At 38.6% G+C, this 12,589-nt stretch overlaps 1 protein-coding gene across 3 annotated transcripts; it reads right to left on the bottom strand.

Annotated features, from left to right (window-relative positions):
- Positions 1 to 696: 696 nt before the first annotated feature.
- On the bottom strand, positions 697 to 12,572 carry wasf1 (WASP family member 1). Of its 3 annotated transcripts, XM_077742426.1 has the most exons (10): positions 12,410 to 12,572; positions 8,013 to 8,163; positions 7,054 to 7,188; positions 6,654 to 6,807; positions 6,430 to 6,547; positions 4,807 to 4,863; positions 3,944 to 4,107; positions 3,691 to 3,873; positions 2,103 to 2,638; positions 697 to 1,577 (listed from the first exon to the last, which is right to left on the bottom strand). In XM_077742426.1, exons 2-10 carry the CDS (start codon positions 8,143 to 8,145, stop codon positions 1,420 to 1,422), a joined length of 1,638 nt encoding a protein of 545 aa, XP_077598552.1. In that variant the 5' UTR covers positions 8,146 to 8,163; positions 12,410 to 12,572; the 3' UTR covers positions 697 to 1,419. The 3 variants fall into 3 exon arrangements, with proteins under 3 accessions (XP_077598552.1, XP_077598560.1, XP_077598565.1); XM_077742434.1 differs by lacking the exon at positions 4,807 to 4,863; XM_077742439.1 differs by lacking the exon at positions 12,410 to 12,572 and having other exon boundaries at positions 7,054 to 7,111; positions 8,013 to 8,151.
- Between the last annotated feature and the right edge of the window lie 17 nt (positions 12,573 to 12,589).

Here is a 12,589-nt window from a genome sequence, read left to right as displayed (position 1 = left end):
CTCAAGATGGTAAGCCAGTGAACATTTGGATGCTTTCCCAGCCTTAAGCTAAGAAAGCAATGTAATGTTTTTTATTTTATTGTTTTATTATGTGCTGCCATTAACAAATTCACTTTTGCAGTTAGCCGCCATTGGGAAATTCATTTGGAAAAATAGGCATGATTTTTGGGTTTTTTTAATGGACTTATTTAAAGGTAAGTTGTAGTAGTGCAAAATTTTATAAAAACTTAACAGTAATTGATTTTAAAATATTTGAGTCATTGATTATAGACTATTTTAAAGCTCAAATTATCCTAAAATTTCCCTTAAGTCACTTATTTAGCTTTTAAGGTTCTTAATTTAAACAAATTAGACACTTTTAAAACACCCCAAAAAAAACATTCGCCCCATTTTTGCCTTTAAATGCCTATAAAAATCCTTTCTAGCCTTTAAATCTCCTTTTTATAATGCCAATAAAAGCATTTAATTCAATTAAAACCTACTTTTAAATTATATAGTCAATAAATTGTCAGTTTATCCCATCATGCCTATTTCCTACAACACTCTAAAGCAGTAATAGTTTAATAAATGTCTATTTATTTTTTACTCTTAAAACAATCCCCCATTAAATCCATTAAATACTCCATAAACAATCCCCCAAAAAGGCATTTTTTGTCGATTTACCTTCCCAAATAGTGCAAAAAAACAAGACTTAAGCAATGGAACATTAGATTTTTATCAATTCAAGCAAACTGTAACAGTTACATAAGTTACATGAAGCCATTTTTTTCTCTCTTTCTCTTCCAAAGCAGACTTTTTATCATCATCATTTCATTCCTCCCCAAACAACAAAGACAGCAAACCCATACAAGCGCAGGCAACTAAGTAGTAACGGCACAATACATTCAACTCAACGACACACATGGACAATAAGGCAGAAGAAGAAGAAAAAAACTACAAACGGACGGACAAAAAAACCATGGCTGTCGTTTGCATTGTTTTGTCTTTTTTTGCCGTAAAAACCAAACGAGGTAAGGCCTCTCGTTCTAGGTTGAAAAAGCTGCCTTCATTACTATTTATAACCTCTGAATTCTTCATTTAAACAGAGACAAACCGGCGTATTTTAGCGCCAAAAAACTGGACCGGAATCGGAAAAAAAACGGCTTAAGAATTCACCATTCCTCATTTCTGGATTCCCTGGGGTCAAAGGTCAGTGAATGTACACGATAATTACACACAAATTGTTCCCGAGGGGAGGAAAAATAATAATAATAATAATAAACTGCGGAAAATAATGTGCGAAATGCAACATGCCGTCTTCTAATTAAAAAGACATCACACGATAGGGCGGAAAAACGAATGCCGTTTTTTGGACCACGAAAAACATGACGACGACAAGACCGATGGGAGGGGGGGGAGGGGCATTTGTCGTCATTAGGGTCACTCCATCCAATCGCCTTCGTCGAATTCCGATTCGTCCTCCGAGTCGGAGTACTCGACGGCGATTCGTCGGGATAAGATGGTGGCCACGTCGTTACCCACGCGCTCGTGTTTTGCTTCCTGTTCTCGTTGCTCTTCCACTTTGCGTAGTTGGATGCCTGAAAAGGGGCGGAGTCAGATGTGTTGCGGTAGCACGACACACAATCCCTTCTGTGTAATAACATGAATTGACATCTAGGATTGACTATAATAAATATTTTATGCTAGGGCTAGTTCTGCCAGCTGTTAGCAGGGAGTTTGTCTAACACATCGATAGGCAAACTATGGCCCGCGGGCCACATACGGCCCCATTAGGCTTTTTAATCCAGCCCACCGACTTTGTCCAATTTTTTTCCCCCAAGTTTTGTAGTGTCCACTATTATTAGTTTTTGGTGTTTTACAGCCCCTCCATCTTTTTTAAATGACATTTTAATATTTCTTAACACATTCCTTTATACTTTGTACTTTATACTTTTTGTTTAATGATGAGTGATGAGTATGTTAATACTCGAGTCCTTTTTTTCTGTTTATGTTTCATATGTACTGTTAACGGATGCACTTTTTTATATGTATCCTATCTTGTGCTGACCCACTCCATCTGTCAAATTTTTAAAGTCAATATGGCCCCCAGAATTAGGACTTACCCTTGCGTATGGCTTCCAACAGGACACTGCGGGCATCGCTGATGGGCGGCAGGCTGGCGGGATGATGCCGCTTTCCTCCCAAATCGTGCATGTTGGAGTGCGGCGGCGGGGTGGCCACGCCCCCCGCGGAAGGGAAAGCTGGCACCGGTGGCGGTCCCGATAGACTCGGGGATGAACTGCGCATTCCGGGTAAGGGGAGCGGAGGCGGGACCGGCGGAGGAGGTAGGGCGGCGCCGTCCGGTTGGGAGGAGAAGCCTCGAGCCGGGGAGGAAGAATGGAGTGGTGGCGCCACCGGTGGAGGGGCGGGGTGAAGCACCCCCGGGGCGATCTGGAGCGGTGCCGGCGGAGGGGGGATGGCAGGGGGTTGCTGGTGGATGGGGTGCGGGGGGATGGGCGGGGGAGGTGTTCCCCGTGAGGAAGGGAGGGGCGGGGGAGGCGGGGGGAGAGGTGGGGGTGCCGGAGGGTGGGCGTTGGAGTTTAGGCCCGCCGTCCTCGCAGGAGACTGAGGTCTGCTGTCGGAAAAACCCGAACTGGAACTGCGAAAAGGGAGAAAAATAAGGAGGATGGATGGATGAGTGTATGGCGTTTAAACTCAAGGTAATGGATGTCCAATCGCTTTGAAGCACTACTAATGATAAACTGTCTTTCATTTGGCAGGAGAAGGATGAAAAAAGATGACTTTCAAGCCTGAGGCTGAAGCAGGGGGAAGAAACAAGACTTCATTGATTGGTCCTTTGACGTCTTTGGTGTGGAAATCTCAGAATCAATGCTGACACTTGGGATTGGCAAGTGAGTAGTCTGTCAAATCAACTACTTTAAATTTGGCTGCACTTATTAGGTGGGGTAACATATTGAAATCCCATTAGGTGAGACACATTGACAATTAAATAGAGTTGTGATAATGTTAAATTACATTGAATTTCTATAACAATTGCTGTACTTTTTTAACTACTAATATTACTTTTAACTCTTAACCAGGGTAAATGAGTAACAAAAATGTTTTTTAATGTTTTTGTTATTTATTTGATAGATTTATTTTGAGTCAAAAATGTTTTTTAAAGTTTTTTGGTTATTTATTTGATGCCAATGTTTGACAAGGCAGTAAATGAGTAAACAAAAATATTCTACTGACTAAGATTTATTTAAAATTCAATAAAAAAATGTTTTCTAAACTAGATAATATACCAAATATTTCATCTAATAGGGATTGGACGACTCTGGCGAATGAATAAAAAATATTTTTTGCAATTTATTTAATGCCTAAGTTTGACAAAGCAGTGAATGAGTAAAAAAAGCATTCTACTGACTAAGATTTATTTAAAATTCAATAAAAAAATGTTTTCTAAACTAGATAATGTACCAAATATTTCATCTAATAGGGAATGGACGACTCTGACGAATGACTAAAAAATGTTTTTTTTGTTATTTATTTGATGCCTAAGTCTGACAAAGCTGTGAATGAGTAAAAGAACATACTACTGAATGATTTTTTAAAAATTGATTAAAAAAATGTTGTCTAAACTAAATAATGTACCAAATATTTCCCCTAAAAGGCATTGAACAACTCTGACTTTAATGACGCTCCCACCTGATAACCGACGGCGGCTTGATCTCCCCCAACGGATGCGTGGCTGGCGGCGGTGGAGGCGGGGCCTCATTGGGCCGCGAATACATCCTCTCGCCACTCCGGCTCAGCAGCTCGTTCATCTGCGTGTACGGCAACGCCGCCAACGAGAATGGCCCGTCCATGTTCTCCATGTACATCTGACCCCTGACCCCAACCACACAGGTAGTGTTAAAACTATCATTCGCATTTATTTGTTTACATCTCATTCTCTTACCTGTTGTCAGGGTAACCCACGGAACCGTTGGCTTCTCGGTGCTTGTCGTCCAGCCCGTCTTGCGCTAATTCTGCACCCAACGCTAGCTTCTGCCACTCTTTTTTGCGGTCGTGAGGCGCCCGTGGGACCTTGTCGGGCTCTGCCGGGCGGTCGATGCCTTTCAGCTGAGGAAAGAGTACAGAGGTTAGTGTTTTTGTTGACTTTGGAGGTCAAGAAAAATGTATTTTTTGCATGCTTAAGTGATGTTTACTCAATATCGGATGAGAGCAATACTGTTAGTTAGCTTTTAACTACGACTGTGCACTATTATTGACTAATTGGATGAATAGAGGCGGTTTAAAGTGGCTAAAATCATCAAAAAAAAAATTGCTATTTGGTCTAATAGCTGTTTTTAAGATCATTTTTTTGGGCCGTGATCAGGTTTTTGTCTTAAGTTTAATATTATTGGTAATTACATACTTTTTTTGTTCAAGTACAATAATTAGCTTTACTATAGTTGAAAAACTTGACATAAATAATGAATAAAAAACTAGTTTTTGAAAAATCTGGCCACCCAAAATGAGTAAAAAAAAAATTGGCATCAAATAAATAACAAAAAAACTTTTAAAAAGTATAATAGTATAGTAGTATAATTAAAAAAACTTAACATAAATAATGAATAAACCAGTTTTTGAAAAATCTAGCCCCCCAAAATGAGTAAAAAAACAGCCATTTAGACCTAAAACAACAAAAAACGTTTCCTACCATCACCAAAAAAGCCCCCTACATTAGCATGCTTTGCACTTAAGCCCCCACAAATTAAAAAAACACCCAAACAAGCAACAAAAAACATATAAAAGCTTCTTTTTTTTTGTTCCACATACCTGCCCGGGAAGGTCTAAGTACCTATAGACCTGGTCATACATGCGGGGGTCCTGCGACTATAGGAAAGAAAGCAAAAAAAACAACAAAACAAAAAAAATACAAGAGGAGAAGCATCGGGGAAGGGTCAGAGCAACAAAAAAAAATTTCAACACAACACTACACTCGTCAAAAACGACAACAACAACGACAACGGTGTGGGTGACGTGGGGTCACCAAAGCAAGAGGAGTAAAAGTGCTGTTAGACAAAAAACGCTCACAGCCGGAGGGAAATCGTGTCAACAAAAACACACAAAAACACACACACACGTGAGGACAAAAAAGGCTTAGTCGTGGTAAATATAATAAATAATAATAAGGATGAGTCTAGAATAAGTGACGTTTTAGTGCCACCGCATTAATAGATGTTTGGTTTTATCTGGATTTATGCAGGATAATAGCAGAGTACTTATTTGGCCCATTTTTTGGAGTTGCATGTGAAGGCAACACACTACATTGTGTTTACTAGTATTTGCTATATTTTGTTATTACTTGAACATTTGATGGGCTAGTTTGAGAGTATATAGTGTGGTAATTGCCATAAAAAAATAGAAAATAAAAAAATAAATAATTTTAAATAGATAAAATATATATATATTCTTTTTTTTTTAAATGGGAAATTGGCTTTAAAGGTATCTATTGACATCAATGGACGTCCAATCCAACAATTCCTAGTTATAATGAAAAAGACTGTGAATTTAGGAGTAAAAAAAATATATGAATAAAATTCCTGGAGCAAAAATATTTTACAATACTACAATTATAAATCAAATTAGGACTGTAAAATATTGTCTCCATCACATCCAATTATCTATTTGAGATACCTATCCTATATAAATGGACTTAATATGTTTCAGAAAAATATTTAATTATTTTAAATGATGTTGCTGTTGTCAAGTTAGCACAATAATTGTCGCAATAATTGTCATGATTGGTCGTCTATTTTTGCCAATGAGTTAAATACTAGAGAATATCCGCAATGCTAACAATCACGTAAACACTACAAGCCGGATTAGTATTCCTGGCACTGCTTTATAGACTTCCCACACAAATATATCAGGACATAAACTTCAATCGGAGTTAGCCAGAGAGAGCCCACGGCGTTAAAAAAAAAAAAGGAATCGGTCGAGCAAGGAGGCGGGGCTTCTCTCCAGAGATGGGGGGCAACGGGCTTACCTCGGGGGGGTCGAGGAAGGGTAGCGGAGGAGGAGGGGTTGAGGAGAGGACGCTTATAAGACCCTCGGGACATGAGAGATAAGGCAATTCCAGCTGTGTACGTTTAGACGCCATTTAGATGAAAAAGTGGAAAAGCAAGGAGTTCTTATTAAACAGTATTCTGGGGGTTTTGACCATATTTGGAGTTATGTTGCTATGCTAACAAATGTAGCATCATTCGTCATATAAGGTGGTTAATTAACGAGATGGAAAAATGTACGAAAGCGACCCTTTTACGCAAATTGAGTCTCTCGAATATTAATTAGTTAGATGTTGGGAACACCTGGTCTACGCGAATGACTCCGCCCACTTTTGGGACTATGCTAATTCCTCATTGACGATAATATCCGATGAAATGGGATGAAAAGTACCTTTTGTTTGCGGCGTTCTTTGCGTTTGTCTTCAGTGTCTTGGAGCATCTTCTCGCGCCATAGGTCGAAAAAGTAGGAGGGGTTAGTGTAGAATTTGAGGCCTTCTTTACCGTCATCCCTGAAAATCAAGTCAAGATTATGTCAGGTGATGGCTTGAAACCCGAAAAACTAACTTTATACTGCTTCTATTGTTACAGAAAACAATGTGTTATTTCTACCCTAACCTGTAAGGCGAGAGGATGTTGAGAGGTGGCGGCTTCTCGCAGGCCTGATAGGTCTCCTGCATCGGAACTGGGAGGGATTCGCGGTCGAATAACTGCTGGTCTTGGATAGTGGAACTCCTGAAAGCTTTTCTCATGGTGATGTCTTGTAGTGATACTGTAAAAAAAGGCATTAATTCTCTTAAATCTAGTCAAAATAGACATAAAAATCCTTTGTCTATGTACAAGTAAGTATACAGTGGGAATTTGCTATGTTTTTTTACAGATATAAATGAAATAAGGGATAAAGACAAGTCAATATGGAGCTTTGTATTGTGCCGATATGTGATATTGTTTTATGGTTAAGCCCCGCCTACAAGTTCTGCTCTAAGCCATGTTTTTTGTTGTTGTAGGTTGTACTCACGTTCTTCCTCTTTGGGGTCCAGTTGCGTGACGCTGATGGAGAGGCGGTCCACACGCTCCTGCAGGGAATTGACCCGGAAGGAAAAGGTGTGCGCTTCGTCAAACAGCTCACCAAAAAGGTCTTCTGCATATTTGCCTAAGTGACACAAATTGAGAATGTTTTTGGAAACATTTGTGTACTCTGAGATGAGCCTCAAAAGTGCTCAAAAAGGTATGTATTTACTGTATTTTACACAATAGTAGTCGCAATATTTTTTCAGTTTGGCTGGGCCATTTGACAAATACTTTGTATTTTCTTGACATTACAAAAAAATATTGGTTATTGGTAAATTAAACGTCATGCGTTGTAATGTTTCTGAGAGTAAAATCTCAATATTTTGAGGGTAAAATTAATGTTTTTGAAATATCAAAATTACTATTAAAGTATTAAAATTGAACTATTATGGGATTAAGTCAAATATAATGAACATGAAATGACAGGTTGTACTATTTATTACAAGATACAAGATATATTATAAGATTACTACTTGTAATACAGTGAGATTTAATGTGTGTGAAATATTGACACCAAATTATAAATATTGTGATATATAGTCTGCAGAATTAAATATTTTTGTGTTCTCATATTTACATAAAAAGTAACTTGTCTCATCACAACTTCTTTGCAGATAATTGTCCACAGAAAACTGTGATTTTTAACCAATATTTTCCCAAAACATGTTTTTTTTAGATTTTTTTTGTATTCCAACTCAATTTTTTCACCCAAAAAACGTTCATTTGTGCGTATACATTAATTCTTTCCACAGTTAAGTTTTCCCATCCTCATTTTTGACACTTCTAGCTAAAATATAACCATACTTTTCAATTAGAATTTTTATTTTTTTAGCAAAAACATGATATTTTTCCCCCCTCTTTTTCTGTGCTTAATTTTCTAATCTCTACTTTTTTTGGTGTACTAACTTAGACTGCTGAGCTGCCTTATGACACTAGCCAAGGAGATGTTGGTGACACATTCCAGCTCATTCTTGATGTTCCTGGGCAGCACCGTGTGGCAAAGATGCCTGGGTTCAATAGTTCGCTTTACCAACGGCATCCTTCCTTCCTTCCTCACCTGCAAAAAAAGAGTGAGTACAATATTCCTCCATTTTCTTAGCAAAGACGTTCCTTATTTTTACATTAAGTGACATTTTTGGTGACATTTAGTCGACCGTCTATAGACTTTCTATGTCTTTTCAACAACTACTCCCTTGAGACTTCATTATTATTTTTTTAAAAAGTAGAAAGGTTAAACAAACAACTGACAAAGACCTATCGTCTCCAATGGCGTCCATTCAAATCCCCGTCAATAGCGAACTTTGTCCCGCCCGCCAACTAACGAGTAGCCTTACAAAGTCCTCCGAGTATAAACCAAATTGATTGGAGTTCAGTATCCTTTCATTAAGATGACTTCATCTAGCAAACACAAGTAAATATTCATAGCCCATCTAAACCTCAATGAGGCCAGTGTCTGACAAACAAACAGAATCAAACAAGTCGATCTAGCCGGCGCACTGAAAAAAAAGCCATGAATAATGAACGCCACGCTTTCAATAATGGATGCCCGTATCTTTCGCACTATAGCGCTTGTTTGGCCTGCGAGGGAAATGTCATTATACGTAGATTGTCTTCCTCGCCATTGCCGTCACGGTCGATAAAAGGAAAATTATGAGCCTGAATAAAGTTCCAATGCGATTTGTGTAGACTTCAATGATGACCAATGTTCACTCTAATTTTTTCGTTGGTCTGTGACATCATCATTGCTCGCCATGGGTACACTAGTATCATATTTGCCATAAGCAGGTGCATGTCAATTTCAACTCTAATTTTTTATGTAGTCGCAGTCTACAATAACAGAGTAATGTTAGCATTCCCATTAGAAACTCCCAATACATGTTTTTAATCAATAATATAATAATAATCATATGTAATATGTCATAAGTATCATAATATTAGGATTTGAATTGTGTCATAGTACAATGTAGGATTTCATATTTCAATTTTAACCTCGTAATAGTTAGATTTTAATCTTATAATATTGACATTTCTCTTTTAGGATTGGGTTTACATTATTTTAAGTTTCCCAATTTACGACAAAATTTAGGTTGTAATGACAACATTGACAGATAGATGGCGACCTTATGCCGTTTCGATTTAAAATGGTCGCAGCTTTTTGGGGTAAAAGATACGGATTTCGGAGTATTTTTTGTGGAAAGTAGAAGTTATATATTTAAATTAATAGCTCACAAGTTAATTTAGGGTGTAATTACCAGCAGCTCCCCATAGATGGCAGTGTTTCAATGCGATGAATTTGAGATGAGCACTAATTTTCATTTGAAAAAACTGACTAGAGAATTTTATAACGCATTCATTCACCATATGCTAATTAGCAAAACATTCCATTCCACAAACGCCGACGCCCCCCATTGTCAACTCCATATTTTACCCACAATCCCCAGCACTGTTGGTCAAGCGGCCATGTCAGAAAGAATGACATTTCGCTAGCTAGCCTGGCGGAATGGCGTCCCTCCGACTGACCTTCAGAAAGTCAAAGTGCACGAAGAAGCATCCATGTGAGCGTCGACATACGTTTTAAAGCAACTCTTACGTAAGAATGGCTTCATGCACACGGCTGTAGGCGCGCGTCTAGAAATGAAAAATGCTTACATAATCCACACTTGTGGCCTTCTCCTTTTATTCCTGTGGATTTTTTTGTCCTATTATCGGTGACGGTCACCATTTTGTGTCAAAATCTCAGTTTCAAACCAATTTGGTGAATTTTTGTCTATGTTTTTGACTATTTTTGTTTTTGTACTGTTAAATTTACATATCTACTGAACCAAAAATGTCTTTTTTGGTGTGTCCTTATATGAAGGACATGCCTACCAAATTTTATGTAGTTAAAAAAAAATTGTTTTTGCAGGCTGAATTTTAAAAAAAAATTAATGCTACATTTTTAAGCCAAATGAGTTGACTTCTTACAGTGTTAAAAACAGGCCCAAGATTTTTGAACTAAAAACAGAAAAAAATATTAAAAATGACAATTTTTGATTTAAAAGGGGGTACAAACGCACCATAATTGACTTATTTTCACCCAAAAATTCGATAAAAATGTAATCTGCCAAATAAAAACCACCCAAAAAAATGTATTAAATAAATTCACATCTTACCTCTCAAATCCTTTTTAACAACGCTACATCAACAAACCACTAACCATCCAACCCCCTCAAAACCAATAGCAACCAACCACTGTTGTTTTTACACTTTTCTCCAAAGCGGACTCGCCGTCCCATGGTCTGCCCGAGCCAAGATCGGGTACAGAAGCGGCATTATTGCGGCGCCGTGGGACCCGGCCAAAAAAAACGGGAACAATAGCTCCTGTGTCAGTGTGCGGCGACCCCCGTAGCATCCCAACAGCTGAGAGATAGAAGGTGGGACTGCCTCAATGGCATGTACATGGAGGGTCGGCATGGCCTAAAATCCACCTTTCCCTCGCCATGGTTGTTGTGAAAAGCAATCTTGTAGCCGAGTCATGTGACCCTTTTGGGATGCCAATGTTCCTTGGGTGATAATGTGAACAGCTGCAAAAGGGGCCTTGAGTCTATTTTGCACATAGCTGCTTTCATCATGTCACTTTACTATGCACTGTTGCCATGTAAAATGTACGGCTAGCATGCGCTAAAGTGTTTGCTAACCCTTTTTACATGGTGAGATGTCATTTTTTTTTTAAAGCCTATCCCTTATCAGGTAGCGTAATGGTATACATAGCGTATTTTCATGACTATAAGGCGCACCTTCAATGAATGACACATTTTAATTTTTGTTCCATATATAAGGCGCACTGGATTATAAGTGTATTGTCTATTTTGGAGAAAATTTCAGACTTTTAAGTGCGCCTTATAGTCGTGAAAATACGGTAGTTCTTTGGATGACATGGATGGTGATAGATGTCCAATTTATTTGGACTGGGAGAGTTGGCAGTTCAAATGGAATGGATGGTTTTTGAAATATGATTAGTCACTGTTGATCTGCTATCAATTAATTAAATTTCTGTTTTTGTATGCTTTGCTGATTGCAGATTTTTTTGGACCAATCAGTTTTCAGCGTCTATGTCGCCATGCCAGTCTAATCTTCCAATGGTGAGTAGTTCTGATTACATAGAAAATTGATGTCATGTTTTTCTGGTGAAATTCTCCGGAATCTACAAAATTTTAAGAGAATCTTGTATATATGACATTTGAGATTCTAACTAGTTTACTAATAGTTTACTACACTGCTTTAAAGAAGCCATTTTTGTGACTCTCTCTATAATATGATGTTTGTAATATCGACGTTGCCTACGCTGGGCCTTTAAAATTCATATTGTGGCCTATGGTAACCTGTCATAACCTGTCATAGTTCCATTTCTTTTGAATAATGATGTCACTATTTCTCTTTTTCCCATTGGACGGTCCGACTAAATTTAATACCCATCATTTCCACCAAGTATGACCCAATTCACCTCCTCTTTAGCTACGATTCTAACTCAAAACCTCTTAACGTTAAGCCAGGCTCATCAACCGACACTCCACCGTGTTCCCCCAAAACTTCAAACCCAGTTATTCTTACAAACTTTCTTAACAATACCTACCCACGACCTCTCCTTACGAAATCTGGTCTTCTTTTAGCCCCGATGAATGTAATCCCATCATCATCATCATCACCACCATCTTTAACCAGATTTCTTCAGCCAATGACTCTATTTACCCACTCAGATTCGTACAAAGAGGGTTTCGGATTTCAGCAAGCATGATCTTTTTTTTTCTTCTTCTTTCTCCTTCTTCTTCTCTTTTTTTCTTCCCCTCACTGTGCTTGAAGAAGAAGCCTCCCCCTCCCCCATTGTACAGCAACTGCAGGCAGGGCTGATAGACCCCATCCATCCTCTCCAGTGGGCAAATTAAATCACGTCGCCTTCTAGCCAGAGCGTTTGCTTAAGCAGGGAGCCCCAAATCGTCACATGCACATGTGATATTATGTCAGCTTTGAGCTCTTAATAGTCAATATTTGTTCTCCCACTAATGTGATGTTGTGCAGGGCCAACATGTCAAGAAGCTGCTGCCCAGATGTGGGGCACGCTGCAGTGCAATTAGTGACAACATCACCAAATTTAACTTGCAATCATCTCCTCATTTCCCCCTTTTTTATGCACTTAGAATGTATTCATGCATCTTGGGTGGAACAGTCAGTACAGGCTTCTAAAGTTACGACATGTTTCAGGTTGCATGCTGGAGAAACATCCTTAAATGTCAAGCGAAAATGCAAGGCAGTGAGGAGGCAAATACCTGTTTAGATCGAGAAAATCCTTGTTATTACCGTCTTCTTTTTTTATTTTCTAGCCATCTTTATTTTGTTGGTGAGCATGCCGCTGTATGCAAGCATTTAAATCTCCGGTTTGTGTCCATGACTGCTTCTTGTATCAAATGTGCTCCTCTGTGCAAGAAGAGGCACAGGAGGAGGAGGAT

The sequence above is a fragment of the Stigmatopora nigra genome, chromosome 2, assembly GCF_051989575.1.
Source record: "Stigmatopora nigra isolate UIUO_SnigA chromosome 2, RoL_Snig_1.1, whole genome shotgun sequence".
Taxonomy (NCBI): domain Eukaryota; kingdom Metazoa; phylum Chordata; class Actinopteri; order Syngnathiformes; family Syngnathidae; genus Stigmatopora; species Stigmatopora nigra.
Note: the sequence above shows the minus strand (reverse complement) of the source record. Positions and strands in the feature narration are given on the sequence as shown.